Source organism: Manduca sexta, chromosome 2 (assembly GCF_014839805.1).
Source record: "Manduca sexta isolate Smith_Timp_Sample1 chromosome 2, JHU_Msex_v1.0, whole genome shotgun sequence".
Taxonomy (NCBI): Eukaryota; Metazoa; Arthropoda; class Insecta; order Lepidoptera; family Sphingidae; genus Manduca; species Manduca sexta.
The window spans coordinates 2,076,331-2,092,752 of NC_051116.1; the positions used below are offsets into that span (position 1 = coordinate 2,076,331).

Genomic DNA, 16,422 nt, shown 5'->3' on the forward strand with positions numbered 1-16,422 from the left:
GAGACGGGCCGCAAGGCGGCACCGCGCAGGGGCGGCTGCAGTCGTAGACTTCAACGTCAGAGGAAGCCCGCAGCCGTCCCAAATGCGCCGAAGAGGGCCACCGCGGAGTTTTAGCTGGTAGGCCGTGCATAGGTTAAGTTGTATACAGGGTTAGGGACTCGGCCCGGCGGTCGCCCGAAGGTCACCATCAAATCCGGGCGGCTCAACGCCGGGCCGTAAGGCACGGTTACCCCAGCATAACCGCTCAGTCGCCCCCCACGAAGGCTGGGCGGTAGTAATAAGGCACTTTCTCCGCGAAACCAAAAAAAAAAAGCTGACGTACAGACCCATGGACTCCGGGAACGGTGTGGAAGGGGCTGCACGTGTCCGTGTCCAGAAATAAATAAAAAAATAAGTCACTGAAAAAATCTGCGACGAGACACGTCGATATCAGAGGTTTTATAATGGTATAACATATTCAAATAAGTGCCCGGTATTATTCTGAAGAGTAATAACTTAATGGTATTATGTTGTAGTGTTCAGGTGCAGATGCACCTTCCTAAAAATAATCTTGACGGCGCCCATGTACGAAAACGATAATATCAGCCCAGTATTATATACTGTCCCACTGCTGGGCACGGGTATCTACTACTGAGAGGGAATAGGCCTTAGTCTACCACGTTGGCCTAGTGCGGATTGGTAGACTTCATACACCCTCAAAATTCCTTTAGAGAATTTCTCAGGTATGCAGGTTTCGTCACGATGTTTTCCTTCACCGTTAAAGCAATCAATTCACAATGAATACACACATAATTATTTTTAGAATAATCAAGAGGTGTGTGCCCTTGAGATTTGAACCTGCGAACATTCGTCTCGGCAGTCCGTTCCACACCTAGTCGATTGCCGCTTTTTTACGGACACTAAGTTGGTGTGAAATATAAATTTGACACAAATAAGTAGTCATACAAGTCTAAAAGTGACATATATCACTGCATAACATTTACTTTCGACATCGTAAATAAGATTGTACTAATTAAAACTGTCATTTTGTTCCAGATTGTTCTTCCAAGTGGTGCCTGATGATCAGAGCTTCGATGAGGATTATGCCGGTGTCTTCCATTTCCGGTAATTTGTTAATAATTCATAATTTACTGTAGTAAAAAAAATACAGTTGCGTGAACTTAGGTCAGTTAGTTAAATGAATATCATCTTTACAATCTACAGTCTAGTCCACTATAGAGAACTGATACAGATTACAGATACTGGTGGGTAGTTCTTTGATATGTGAGTCCGCCTGGGTAGATACCACCGCAATGTTTATTTCTGCCGCCAAGCAGCAGTATGTAGTCACTTGTGTTCCGGTTAAAAGGACGTTGTAGCCAGTGTATTAAAAATCGCATTCGACCTTGTTGCAATCCGTGCCGGATTCCCAATTGTTCCAGTGTCCGTTGATTATCACAATGTCACTTACCATCCGTTAGTGTACATGTTGTTATCTGTGAACATCCTTTGTATTATATTAACAGATTTGTTTACATTTTTTTATTGCTGTGAATGACGAGACGAGCTTGCCGTTCGCCTGGTGGTGAGCGATACGACCCATAAACAGTAGAAATACCATCCAACACCTTGAATTACAAAGTATTGTTTGGTATTCCACTGCGCTCGCCATCCTGAGACATGAGATGTTAAGTCTTATTATGTCCAGTAGTTACACTGGCTACAATGTTCTTCTTATCAGAATACAATAGTGACTAAACACTGCTGCTCGGCGGTAGAAATAGACATTGCGATGGTTAGATTTCTAACAATTCTATTCGGATTCTTTTCGGTTACTTTATTAGTGCAAAATAATTCGAGACTTTTATTTATTTATTTATTTAATTGAACAGCCAACAAAACATACACCATACATAGTTTTTTTTTAAGAATTCGGTAAGTAATTGCTGCAGTGCTGTTTCAATTACAGGCTGTCACAGCATGAACATATTAAATACATAACAATTAACAATTGGCTGCACCATAAGTGCAGTATATTCTAAATATAAGACTGAATATAAAACTAAATTTAGGTTTCAACAAGCGAGTTCAATATTTTCTTTTGAAGATAGGAAGCGAGTCGTTAAATATTTCAATACAATCAGATTTTTCTACAATTCGATTATATAATCGGGATAAGCGAGGGACAGGCGAGTGGCTACCAAAAACTTTTGTTTCCAATATGTGTTCTAATCATATGAGTAAAGCTTTCAACTTTTGTTTTTATTTGCAAGATCTACATACATTTTAATGATTTTAAAAATTGTATGTAAACTGTATAGAAAATAATATAAACGTATCAAACAAAACTTGTAAATTTTAAAGATCCTGTTATAAAATTACAAATAAATATATTCGCCTGCACGAAGAAACTTTTCTGGAATAAAAATACCTGCTATATATTTTCCTGGGATAAAAAGTAACTTATGTGCTTCGCAAGGTCTCAAATTATCTCCATACCAAATTAGTCCCGACTTCGCCCACGAGAAAGATTTTTCTAGATCAAAGTCTTAGTTTATATTTACCTGGGATAAAAAGTAACTTATGTCCTTCTCGGGGTCTCAAACTATCTCCATACCAAATTTCATCTGAATCGGTTCAGTGGTTCACCCGTGAAAGCATAACACACAAACAGATAGAGTAACTTGAGATGTTTATCGTTATATTATGACTAAATTACACAAAATCATTATAAATTGTAGCCCATCTGTTATTCTGATGTTTAACCAATATTACTGTAAAGTTTCATCCAAATCCGTTCATTAGTTTTTTCGTGAACGAGAAACAAACATACATACATCCATCTTCACAAATTTTCGCATTTATATTATTAGTAAGATTAGCGTTCAATATTCCCGTCCATCAATCCAACACAACGTCATTCAAGCAACCCAACACATAATTACACAGGAAACCAACACTAACAATAATACTCAGAACAGACCTTCTTCAAATCAAGTCTCATTAGACTCACCATTATTTACTCAGAGCGAAAATGCAGAAAATGATGATTGGAGGCGAAAATGGAGTAAAGTTAAGATGGAAGAGCTCATGTACTGTTATTTTAAAGCCCGGTTTGATGGACCTGGTTACATGAACCGCTTATATAGTATTTATGTGCAAAGAAACCCAAATAACCCAAAAACAATTAATCGATTTAATGGTCGTAGTCTTTCAACACAAGCCCGTACAATCATAAAAAACAATATGCTTTCTCAGGAGCTGTTAAACCGAATAAAACAAAAAGCAGAAGGGACTCTAGAAGTAACTATTGAACAAACTATTAATAAAACATCTAACCAACAAAATACATCGTACACACATAGAACACAACGAGATACCCGAAACTCCCCAATAGTGCAAATTGCTACAATAGACCAAGCGACGCAAAATTTTATAGACAACCAGGACCCAATAATTGTACAATTTCTTAATATTTTATCGGAAACAAAGGAAATATCTGTTACTGAAAGGGAGCTACTACCTAAGGCTAAAATAAATAAAAAGTTCATAGATAATTGTCATAAAATTAATAAATATCTACCCCAACTATTGGATATACATACCTCTCTTAGTGACATGAACGAAATCCTATACGCAGCTGCTAAAACTTTAATAGTTAGTAATGAACAAAGTCCCTACATACCGACACCTACTCTTAGAACTGAAAAAGAACTAGCTTGGAAAAAGAGATTGAAAAAAAAATTAATATGTTTAGAAAAGAGTTAGGGCAGTTAATAGAAATAGATAGAGGAGTAAATTCACACAGGATGTTAAAAATAAAAAATAAATTATATAGGAAATACAAAGTACAAAACGACTATGATCATGCCAATACAGCCGAAATTCTGAAGCAAAAATTAAGGCACTCGCGGGTAGAATTAAGAGATATGAAGAAATAAACGCCAAGAAAGACCAAAATAAGTTATTTAATGAAAACCAACACAAATTTTACAAAAGTTTAGAGAACAATAGTTACAGAGTAAGCCAAATACCAAGTAAAGATAGTATAGAGCAGTATTGGACAGATATTTTGTCTAATCCGAAGCAGTACAATAAAGATGCTAGATGGATAGAAGAGATAGACAATTTATCACAGAGAGTCGAAACAACAGAAACAGATGAGATAACAGTAGATGAAGTCAAATTAGCTATTAGGAAACTACATAATTGGAAAACACCAGGAATAGATAAGTTACAAAATTACTATTTAAAATATTTTTCTAATTCACATAAATATCTTGCAACAATATTCACAAAAATAGTCCAAGGGAAACAGAATCTAGAAGAATGGTTCACTACAGGTCAGGTAATACTGATACCTAAAAATAATGAAACAGCAAACCCAAAGAATTGGAGACCCATAGCATGTTTACCTAGCATGTACAAACTATTAACTTCCGTTTTAGGTAATATATTACACAACCACTGCAGCAACAATGACATTATGGCAATAGAGCAACGAGGTTGTCGACGTGGAGCCAAGGGATGCAAAGATCATCTCATGGTCAATAAAGCAATATTAGAGGATGCACATCAGATGCAAAAGAACCTGAGCATGGCATGGATAGATTATCAAAAAGACTTTGACAGTATCTCGCACGAATGGCTTCTCAAGATCCTTGATATATACCGATGCCCACTAATTATCAAAAAGTTTTTGCAATTGACCATGCCCTCATGGAAAATCATTATGACAGCCCGAGGCTACCATGAATCAATAATAACTGAACCGATTCACATTAGACACGGTATTTTTCAAGGCGATTCTCTCTCACCGATCTTGTTCTGTCTAGCAATTAATCCTTTGTCGTATATATTAAATAAATACAAACTTAAAGGGTATAAGCTTAAAGAAAGTTTCCGGATTAACCACTTATTGTATATGGATGATTTAAAGGTTTATGCCAACAATAGACACAATTTAAAAACTTTACTTGATAGTGTAGAAGTGTTTACAAACGATATAGGAATGAGTTTTGGATTGGACAAGTGTAATATTATTCATATTATCTCAGGTCGCATTAGCAGTACAGTCGGAGAAGGTCACGTACTTTTAAGCGGAGAGACTTTCAATCAACTAGCAGTAAATAATACATATAAGTATTTAGGGGTTCACGAATCAGGCAAAATAGATCATAATATAATTAGGGAACAAACTAATAAAGAATACTTCAAAAGAGTCAAAAAAATACTTAACACTCATCTTAAATCACGAAATATTGTAAAAGCCATAAATATTTACGCTATGCCGGTTCTGCTTTACTCATTCGGTGTCATAAATTACAAAAACAGCGATTTAAAAAAAATTGACATAAAAACAAGAAAGTTACTCTCAATTAGCAAGGCACATCATCAGAAAGCAGATATAGAAAGATTATACTTACCAATAACACAAGCGGGAAGAGGGTTAATAAATATAGAAAATATGTACAAAGCACAAATTGTCAAATATAAGCAATACCTAAGAGAAGAACAGGATCATTTGATAAAAGTAATAGTACAACATGATGTAAATAAAGAAAAATATTCAATAATAAAAGAAGCAAAGATAATAGAGACAGAATTACAGCTAGATCATAATAAACATACAGATAAGGAAATCAAAGAAGCTATCATTAAAAAGCAAAATCGGCAATGGCGTAACAAACCACTACACGGACAGTTTCCCAAGGAAGTACTTGACCAAGCTAATATAGATAAAGACCAATCATTCAAATGGATAAAAAAGCAACAAGTAGCTCCCTCAATAGAATCCTCTATATTTGCCATACAAGATCAGGCAGTTACGACGCGGCAACACCAACGTGACATCCTCAAGTTACCAATAGATGGTAAATGTCGTCTATGTGCTACTAAAGACGAAACAACGCAGCATATCATCTCTGGGTGTGAAAAACTAGCAGGGAATTATTACATATATAGGCACAATAATCTTGTACAATACATCTATTGGTGTCTTGCTCGAAAACATAATATAGAGGTTAACAAATTATGGTGGAAAGAAAACTTAACACAACCGAAAGTAGTAGAAAATGAAACAGTTAAAATAATGTGGGAAATTCCAATTCAGACCGATGTCACTGTAATACATAATAGACCAGATTTAATATATGTAGATAAAGTTAACAATTTCACCTACCTCATAGATGTCACGGTACCTTCAGATTATAATATAGGAGCAAAGGAAATAGAAAAACTTAATAAATACCACCTACTCAAAACTGAGATTAGGCGTTTATGGAACACGGAAACACAAGTCATCCCTATAGTAATAGGTTCAACTGGTATGGTGACAAAAAGTTTATCCAGATATATTAACACATTAAATTCCGGCATAGATATCAACATCCTCCAAAAACAAGCAGCAATCCATACGTCCGTTATATTAGGCAGAGTGTTAGGAGACACGTTTTACGTACACGGGGAACAACAGGGAGACTGAATCACCTCTTCCCTGAAGGTATCAGGGCGGGTGGTCAATAAACCCGAGCAAAAAAGCTCGAGTCAGAGAAAACTTTGAAAGTTGAAGTAAGATTGAATGGTTGGATTGTATTAAAATTTTGTATGTGTTTTCAGTTTCTGGCAGTACGGCCGCTGGGTGGATGTGGTGATCGACGACCGGCTCCCGACGTACCGAGGGAAGCTCGTGTTCCTTCACTCCTCGGAGACCAATGAATTCTGGTCCGCGTTGCTGGAGAAGGCATACGCTAAGTAAGTATATGTCCCGGGCTTGAACTCTGAAATTAAGACGCTTTAAGTATCTGTCCTGGGTGGTAGACATGAGGCTTTAAATCATTTACGCTACGAGAAAACAAAAAAAGTAGTCACAAGCGTCGCCAAGGAGGGGCAAGAAGGGGCAGCTGCTCCCCCCCACCCTAGAAATTAAAAAAAAGTTGTCAAATGTTAAGCAACCAAAGTCCTAAGTCTTGGACTTGACTTGCTTGATCGATAATTCCCGTACGTCGAAACTCGAAAGAATTCACCAATTCCATTTCTATTATTTCGTACGCTCAATTACGCTCTGCTCTATGTTATCGTTAAAGCGAGAGGGGGGGGATTGGGGCAGGAACATGTGCTCTCGACTTTATCTATAATTCATACTGTTCTCATTCTCCATATCAAACCGCCTATCGGCTCCCGACGCTCTTGAATGTAATGATCATATCGCTGGCTCACTATTACAAGGTTGCTATGATATATTCGATGTGAAAATACTAGACATATACCATGATTCTAAATCGTAAAAGTGTCCAATAATCCCGAAAGATAAATAAAAGTGGGACCATGAATTATTGTCTTTGTCCTCTTACCTCTTTTCGATAAACGATCCCGATCACTTCTTTCGATCTATCTTAAAAATAGACCAATCAAAAAAGTTTTTCGTTGACATGCTTACAAATGACTTTTGTGATTGGTTCAATCTTGGAATCGGATTGAAGATTAAGATTGAGATCTTACTGAAAACTGCTGTTAGCCGTAGGAGCGTATCAAATAGAGAGCCTTTTCTATCTATATTATTAGTAAATGTGTATACAATAGGGCCCACGCCTAATAAATTGTTGTGTTCATCGAATTTGAATATTATTTTCATGTAGATAATGTCGATAATAGTTTGACAATAAAAATAATTTGCGCTGCGCTCCGCCATATATGCCCCGGCCCTAATGTTAACAAAGTTTTTGGTATTCCATGCTGGAAAAATCAATCGTATGTTCTAGACTATAGAATTGTATTATATTTTAAACATTTCAGACTACACGGCTCGTACGAGGCCTTGAAGGGCGGTTCGACATGCGAGGCGATGGAGGACTTCACCGGCGGCGTCACGGAGATGTACGAGATGTCCGAGCTGCCGCCGAACTTCTACACCATCCTGCTGAAGGCGTACGAGAGGAACTCGCTCATGGGCTGCAGTATCGAGGTGAGGGGGAACCTTCGAGTGTTTCGGGTTTCGGCTTCGGTCATTTAGAGTTTTCGGCTTCGGTCATTTCGGGTTTCCGGCCTATATATCTTTGCTGTGAATATTTGTATTAATTCCTGTCGTTTTATTTTTTTGTTTTAGTCTTTGCGGAACTTATTTTGATCAACATTGTGCCATGGTAATCAAAATAATAAAACATACATGCATGTATGTCCATTTTCGAGTTTAGTCTCTTTCGCGTTAGAAGTAGATTTAGTGTGTTTTTTTTTTAATTGTCCAGTTTTGTTTTTAATATTTTGATAAAATGACGTTTCTATCAACTAATGTTATAATATTCCTTTTCAGCCGGACCCAAACATCCTAGAAGCCGAGACGCCTGCGGGTCTGATCCGAGGTCACGCATACTCCGTGACACGTGTCAAGTACGTGGACATCGAGACGCCGGGACGCGCCGGCAAGATACCGCTACTGCGCCTGCGCAACCCGTGGGGAAACGAGGCCGAGTGGAACGGGCCATGGAGCGACAAGTGAGCAGATCGTTTTAGCTATGTTTACATGACACAGTAAATTATTGGACAATTTGGAGCCTCACTAAACTTTTTGTTTCGACCGGTAAGGAAATAAGTAAATTTTAAGTAATCTCTGTAATGAACACCTACGATACGGACTAGTATAGATTCGTAGCCACACGTAAAGGAAAGGACCTTACCTTAACACATACTCATTATCAAATGCCGATAGTACTATCTGATGACATGTTTTTAGTAACCCCGCTCATAATATTTATTTATTTCCTCTCCGTTCCAGATCACCTGAATGGCGTTTCATACCGGAATCGGAGAAAGAAGAACTGGGCCTCACATTTGATGACGATGGTGAATTCTGGATGTCGTTCAAGGACTTTGTCAATCATTTCTCGAGGTAAACAATAAGCAAAGATAATGTCAATAAAAACTTTAATGTAAGAAAAATATTGTCCAGTAAATATTTAGGCTTATTTTCGGTTTCGGTCAATTAGCCTGAAGCTTCGGCTTCGATTGATTTGACCGAAACTTCTTCCATAATTTTTGGTTATGATTTTTAGTTTTTATTTTAAACTAAAATAGTTATATAATTTTTATTTGCACTTCGCAGAGTGGAGATTTGTAACTTGAACCCGGATTCCCTGGACCCTGAAGAGTGTCCCGAGGGTTGCACCAAGAAGTGGGAGATGTCTGTGTTCGAAGGAGAATGGGTCAGAGGTACATCAAAAGAGCATTTTCATTTTATTGCTTTAAATGACGAGACGAGCTTGCCGTTCGTCTGATGGTAAGCGATACAACCTTCCATAAACATTCTACACCATCCAACACCTTGAATTATAAAGTATTGTTTGGTATTCCACTGCGCTCATCATCCTGAGAAGTGAGATGTTAAGTCTTATTATGCTCAGTAGTTGCACTGCCTACAGTGTTTTTCAAACCGGAACACAACAGTGCCTACACACTGCTTGACTACAGAAATAGACATAACGGTGGTACCTACACAGACAGACTCTCACATATGAGAGACCTACAACCAGTGAGAATTGAGATTCGCCTTTTTTTTAAATTCCGTTAAAAAACTTTATTTATGCTATTTTGTTGTATGCTCAGGACTATCACTCCATACATCCGTTTCGATTACTGCCTTATAACTCCCCCCTTATACTCTAAATATTCGATCTATGACGCTGAGACAACAAAATTATAATTCAAATGTTAATTTTCAGGAGTGACGGCGGGCGGTTGCAGAAACTATTTGGAAACTTTCTGGCGCAATCCGCAGTACACCGTCACCTTGACCGACCCTGACGAAGGAGACGAAGAGAACAAGTGTACCGTGAGTGTTGCATTAGTATAATACGGCAATAGTTTCTGATTACCAAAATGCAATGGGGTATAAAGCAGCGGAGAAAGGTGAAAGTTTCCAAAAGAGAACCCGATAAAACATATAGGTATTATACTAATCTACAGAAATTCTACATAAGGGAAAGTCTGCAGGAATGGGATTATATCGACGCTTCGCCACTTATCAATATATATTCCAGAAGTTTGTACGTAAAATATCATCATCATCATCACCCCCCCCCCCCCCCAAAGATTTCCAGATCGCTCTATTGGAAGAGGCCAGTATCCAGTGACCTCCTAATTTTATGAGGTCTTCAGTCCACCTCGTTGGGGGACGTCTGACGCTGCGCTTGCCAGTTCGTGGCCTCCACTCCAGACCCTTCTTGCCCCATCGGCCATCAGTTCTGCCAGCTATGTGCCCTGCCCGCTGCCACTCTATCTTATGGATGTAGAAGAAATATATCAAATAACTGATGTTTAAAATAAACACTTGTTCACAGATAATCGTAGCCCTGATGCAGAAGAATCGTCGCTCGCAGCGTCACCAGGGACTCGAATGTCTGACCATCGGCTTCGCCGTGTACCGCCTGCCGGACTACGGACACGTGCCCAAACCACTCGACGTCAACTTCTTCAAGTACAACGCGTCCGTGGGGAGGTCGCAAGCGTTTATCAACCTTAGGGAGGTTAGCGCTAGGTGAGTTGTTACATAACCTTGTTTTTTGGATGCTGTAGTATTTCTCGTAGATTAGTGCTATAAGGGCAAGGCAACAGGCCGTAGGATTCTTCTTACGGAAATGGTGGGAGGGAGCTGGGTAGGAATTGGACCTCTCAGTGTTGTTAAAGTAGGCAATAGAAAAGGAAATTTGGGTGAGAAGAAAAGCTATTTCCCAGGACAAGAGGAGAGGAGAAAAGAGGGTGGGTGTTCGGCGTATAGGTGCTAGAGTCAGAAAATCCTTTGTGGCAAATCGTGTCAGAAAATCCCTTGTGGCAAAGCGTGTCAGAAAATCCTTTGTGGCAAATCTTGTCAGAAATTGCTGTCGTATTTGAAATTCGAACTCGGAAATAAACGGATCGCCCCGTATTCACTAACGATTATTAGCTAAGTTCAATTCTACGATAATAAAACTTAATTAGTGTAATTGTTTTATCCGTTCTAATTCAGATAAATAAATAAATTAGAGTCTCGGTCAAAGTGGAAACAAGCTCGTTAATTGTACTTTCTTTTCTAGATTCAAGTTCGAACCCGGTTCATACGTGATCGTGCCATCCACATTCGAGCCCGATGAGGAAGGAGAGTTCCTTGTGCGTGTGTTCTCAGAGAAGGACAACAATATGGAGTGAGTACTTATTGACTTAGTAAATATAAAAAAAAACATACAGTCGAATTGAGAACCTCCTCCTTTTTTGAAGTCGGTTAAAAATGGTAGGGTAAATTTTTATATTTTTGAATCAATGAAATATTGTTGACCTGCATAAAGCCGAGTTAAATATAAATTTTCCATAATATATGCTTATTTTTATCACAAAGTTAATTAATTTAATACTAATTTCACAATGTGATCACAAATTCTTTTTAAAATAATAATAAATTAAGAGCAAGAAATTAATAATATGCAGGTGTGCTCAGAATTTTTAACGTTGTTTTCTTTTCACAGGGAAAATGACGAGGACATCGGTATGGGTGACGTTGATGACAGGGTGAGTTAGAAACACACATACATGTTACACAAAAAAAAAACTATGGTTGTGTTAAAGTAATAATAAAAAAAACTTTTGCAAATAATAAAGGTAAATAAAGTGAAAAGTATCGCTCCGAACCTAAGATCTGCAAACTTCTAAAAAAAATAATAAATATTTGTAGTCGAGTTTTACTAAAATCTTTTTTTCATTATGGCTGTATGAAAAAAAGATTTTTTTTAGAAGTTTGCAGACCTTAGGTTCGGAGCGATACTTTTCACTTTATTTACCTTTATTATGCCATTTAATAAGGCAAAAGGATACTTTTTTTCTTAAAAAAAATAAACATGCAATAACTAAAACAAATGACGCCAGGTGAAAGAGATCGCGCCGAACCCTGAGCCGGCGGACCCGGTGCGCGAGTTCTTCAACCGCCTCGCCGGCGACGACGGAGAGGTCGACTGGCAGGAACTCAAGGAGATCCTCGACTACGCCATGCGAGAGGGTATGTGGCATACTTTATATTTCATTAGGTTTCTTTTTTTTATAAAAAAAATACATGGTTGTATAGAAACAAATTACAAATGTACTATTAAAACTGTCAGACTACGCCATAATAGAGGATAGTGCAATGCTTTATATATGATTTTTTTTTTTACAAACTTATGGTATAGAATTGGTTTGGAAAAGTTAGTATAGAAAGAAATAAGGTTCTTTTAATTTAAAAAAAAATGTTAAATTATAGTTTTCTAAGCTTTTTGTTGAGATATTGTTGTGTATATTAAGGTTGTTGATAGTATTTCGAAAGTGACGGTTTAGTTCCGTTTTTTTTTTCTTATTATGTGACTCAAGAATTACACCGCAATTCTCATGCAATAGGGAATACTTCAGGAATAGATATGTTTTTTTAATACTTTTTTGGTGAAAAACACAAAATAGATCTTGAAGTTGTCACTCAATTTAGAGAAGAAAAAGAATTACCTTGGTCCCGTATCTAACAGAATTTGCCTTAAATTAACATACACTGAAAATATTACTCACAAAAAATATCGTGTACAATAAAACCATCATATCAAATGTTTGGCTTCCCCCGCAGTTCTTTTTTTTACAGGCAATTAACTATATTTTTAATATAAGTCTAACTACAGTACTGTCAAGGAGAAAACACTTTAATTTTTTCTAGTTTTTTTGTAATTCTTTTTTTTTCTTTTGCTTTTTTATTTTATTTTTCCCTGGCAGTACAAGGAAAAGGTGGTGAAAGTATACTTATTGCGCAAAATAGAAAAAAAATAACGTTGTCGATCTAAATGCCCATTTTTGAGCCTTACCAATTACATAATGCTTTATGTGTGATGTTAAAAGTACTGCTTTGTCCGTTACGTTCGCTATCCGTGTGAAGCAATGTCTCTATGTAAGTACAACTAACTTTATAGAGTTTATGTAGATTTTTTCTTTCAGCTCTTATTTATGTATGGTATTTTTTTATTCCTTTTTCGTTACTTTCCTTTGTAAGATAACAATACCGAGTTGAAATAATATATATTTCGTTGTTTTTTGTTTTGTATATGTATTTTTTTATATTAATATACATGTACTTAATTAAAATATAATTTGTGCTGTCCATACATACTATATTTACTATAGAACTTAATAAAAAATATTTAATAAAGAACATTCAACTTTATATATTATATATTAAATATATTAATAATTTATAAGACTTACAGCATAATATTGCGTAATTACTATTAGGTTTTGTAAATAGACATATAAATTTAAAAAAAAAACATGAATGTAAATATGCACATAAAAACACACGCCTAGGCTATAAGTCGTATAATCTCCGGAACAGAGCTGGCCATGCGCCGAGGCGGCGCGTACGACGGCGGCGGGGGGGGCGGCGGGGTGCCGGCGGGGGGGTACGGCGGCGCCGCGCCCCCCCCGCAACAGAGCTGTCTCGAGCAGCTGCTGTGTGCGCTCTGCACGCCCATATGCAAGGAGCTCGGCGTCGACCTGCAGCAGATGCAACAGCAGAACCAGGAGCAAGTGCATCTCACGCCACCGCAGCCGCAGCAAGGTAACCGTGGGCCAACCTGCAGTGATGGAGTGAGAGTGGTGTGGAAGGTCGTCAAATATTTGCAAAAAAATTATAAAAATATAGTTTTGTCATCAAATACCTGTAGTGTTTTAAGAGGGTGTAAATATATACTTTTTTTTTTGAGTCTAAGGACTGCGAACACTTTAGTTTTGAGTTTAGTGGGAATATGAGTTACTATCACGAACAATTACTTATAACTAAATTCGTAAGGAAACAATGGAAGAAGCTATAGATTATGTTTAAACATATAGTTTTTCGGCTAGAACAGTGTGGATGAGTGTGTTAAACAGTGAATTTTAATATTTTTTTATATCTTCAATTATTAATAATAATAAGTTTTACAGGGTCCGAGTTCCGGCGATGCATGCGTCTACATTTTTTTTTTTATTGTTTACACATTTATAGAAATGGAGGCACTATTTAAAATGTCTATTTTTATCTAAATGTTGTTACAATATTTGTATTATGTGCAAGTTTTACAGGTTACTGCGTGTTTTTTTTTTCAGCCTTATTTCTTATTCGTAAAATAATGCTTTTATTTTTTATTTTTTTGTATTTTTCGAGAAAAAGCATTATTTTCCTTATGATTTTCGCTTTTGTCGCAACTAACACTAAACACAATGTGGGAATTTTCAAACATCTGTTTTGAAAATTTTCACATTACCCTCGCTTATTTTAAGCATGTATTATGTACATTGGCGTCTGTTGAAGTGCGAAAATGGGCATTTTAAATAGTTAATGTTATTTTTATTTATTTTACATATTCGCGTTAGATAAGATCACCTCCATTTCCATAAAATAGTTATTTTTACGTAATACGTTGCTGAATTCTACTTTCTAGTATTATGACATTTTTTTGCTAAAAAAAATATTTTTATTAACAAAAAAACAAGCAAAACATATTGTGTAAATGTTATACCAATAGAGTTCAGCATCGCATACCTTTTTCTTTTCAGTTTTATTTTTTATTTAAAATTTTTCCTATAATCGTTCATATGTATTACAGAACTCAAAGGACAGGGTTTTTCTAAAGACGTGTGCCGTAGCATGATCGCCATGCTGGACAAGGACGGCTCCGGCGGGCTCGGCTTCGACGAGTTCAAGAGCTTGTGGATCGACCTGCGCAACTGGCGGGTGAGGAAATATTATTAATTCTTTGTTTTTCTTGTTTTTTATGATTTTGTAGCTTAGTATAAATATGGCGTATGCGTGAGTGTATTTCTGATTGAAAATGTGATGTTGCCGCTGCGACGATTTTTCTTAGAGTATTAGTTATTGGTATTAGGGTGTGTTAAGTTAAAACTACTTATATTGATATATAATATATTTTTTGATACTTATACTTTTTTATTTAATAACTTATAGTTTTAGTAACTTATTCTAAAAAAATATTTTTAAGAAATGTGTAGTTCATTTAGTAAGGCAATGTCAAAAAACTCTGATTAAGGTTATAGCTTAAGGTCCATTTTTTATACATTTTGTTTCACCTTTAATCTGGGTAACTAAACAAGTATTGACAAGTAAAGAATTTAAATTCACGTCTAGCTAGTGATGCATGCATGGATATTTCGGCCTTTAAAATTTAATACGACGAAATTTTAAAGGCCGAAATATCCATGCATTATTAATTATTTTTACGTTTTTCTTTCAACTGCGAGAACTAATCACTAACTAGACGTGAATTTAAATTCTTTACTTGTCAATACTTGTTTAGTTACCCAGATTAAAGGTGAAACAAAATGTATGAAAAATGGACCTTAAGCTATAACCTTAATATTCAAGTTTTCTCATTATGTATTTTGTATAGAATAAAATATTGTTGAATATTTTTTCGAGTGTTGCTCATTTTAGGCTGATTGATACTTTGAACAATATTTTATTAGAACGTAATATATATTTTTTTTTGTTATTAGGCAGGTTATTAACTGAAAAAAAAAATTGTTTTATATTTCCAATGTGTATGTTGTGTGCAGGCGGTGTTCCGCCTGTACGACGTGGAGGGGCGCGGCGCGGTGCCGGCGCAGCAGCTGCGCGACGCGCTGCACTCCGCCGGATACACCGTCAACGCGCACGTGCTCAACGTGCTCGCGCACAGGTACCGCACACACCACACACCACACCACACCACACCACACACCACACCACACCACACCACACCACACCACACCACACCACACCACATCACCACACACTTTACTAATTAAACAAATACTCGGCCACTTTATGACAATAACTTATTTGTTGTTTGTATCAGGACAATAATTGGTTGAATCATTTATATAAACGCATTTGTTAACTTTAAACTACATTAGCACAAGTATTCCCATTCACATGCATAAATACATGTACACATGCGCAAATCTATTTTGTTATTATTATTATTTATATTTCCAAACCAGATACGGCGGCTCCGACGGGTACATACAGTTTGATGACTTCATAATGTGCGCTGTGCGGCTCAAGACCATGATCGGTGAGTGTTCACTTATTGTGTAGGCTATAACTGTCTCTCTATATGCTTCTCTTTCTGTCAACAAAGATTTTTTTTTTTCGATTATTCCGAGTAGATATTCAAAACTTCAAGTTTGAATTTTCTATCATTTTAATGCATGTAAATGTTTAGGTTATTTTATTTTGTCAATATATTTTACAAAATTACAAATGTCGACAAAAATATAACATATACTATGCATGGAAAGTGTGTTGAAACATCTAGTTTGCTGTAACAAATATATAACAACTATTTTACAATGTTCTTAAAAGTGTCTTGTAAATATTACTTCTACCTTCCTTTCTATCTATCTACCTAAAAGATAGTGATATAAATAAAAAAA

The 16,422-nt window shown here is 36.5% G+C and overlaps 1 protein-coding gene across 10 annotated transcripts in view; it reads left to right on the top strand.

The window, feature by feature from the left end:
• LOC115454165 (calpain-B) overlaps window positions 1-16,422 on the top strand; it is a 61,562-nt gene that overhangs the window by 43,150 nt on the left and 1,990 nt on the right. For 7 of the 10 annotated variants that reach the window (XM_037438203.1, XM_037438208.1, XM_037438214.1 and 4 more), the window contains 15 exons: window positions 1,036-1,104; window positions 6,598-6,732; window positions 7,774-7,942; window positions 8,288-8,469; window positions 8,750-8,863; window positions 9,077-9,183; window positions 9,693-9,802; window positions 10,311-10,507; window positions 11,043-11,150; window positions 11,469-11,511; window positions 11,866-11,995; window positions 13,343-13,567; window positions 14,595-14,722; window positions 15,562-15,683; window positions 15,988-16,061. In XM_037438203.1, the coding sequence (XP_037294100.1) occupies window positions 1,036-1,104; window positions 6,598-6,732; window positions 7,774-7,942; window positions 8,288-8,469; window positions 8,750-8,863; window positions 9,077-9,183; window positions 9,693-9,802; window positions 10,311-10,507; window positions 11,043-11,150; window positions 11,469-11,511; window positions 11,866-11,995; window positions 13,343-13,567; window positions 14,595-14,722; window positions 15,562-15,683; window positions 15,988-16,061 (1,913 nt within the window). The remainder of the gene's footprint in view (window positions 1-1,035; window positions 1,105-6,597; window positions 6,733-7,773; window positions 7,943-8,287; window positions 8,470-8,749; window positions 8,864-9,076; window positions 9,184-9,692; window positions 9,803-10,310; window positions 10,508-11,042; window positions 11,151-11,468; window positions 11,512-11,865; window positions 11,996-13,342; window positions 13,568-14,594; window positions 14,723-15,561; window positions 15,684-15,987; window positions 16,062-16,422) is intronic. The other 3 variants (XM_037438219.1, XM_037438197.1, XM_037438200.1) reach the window with 1 other exon arrangement.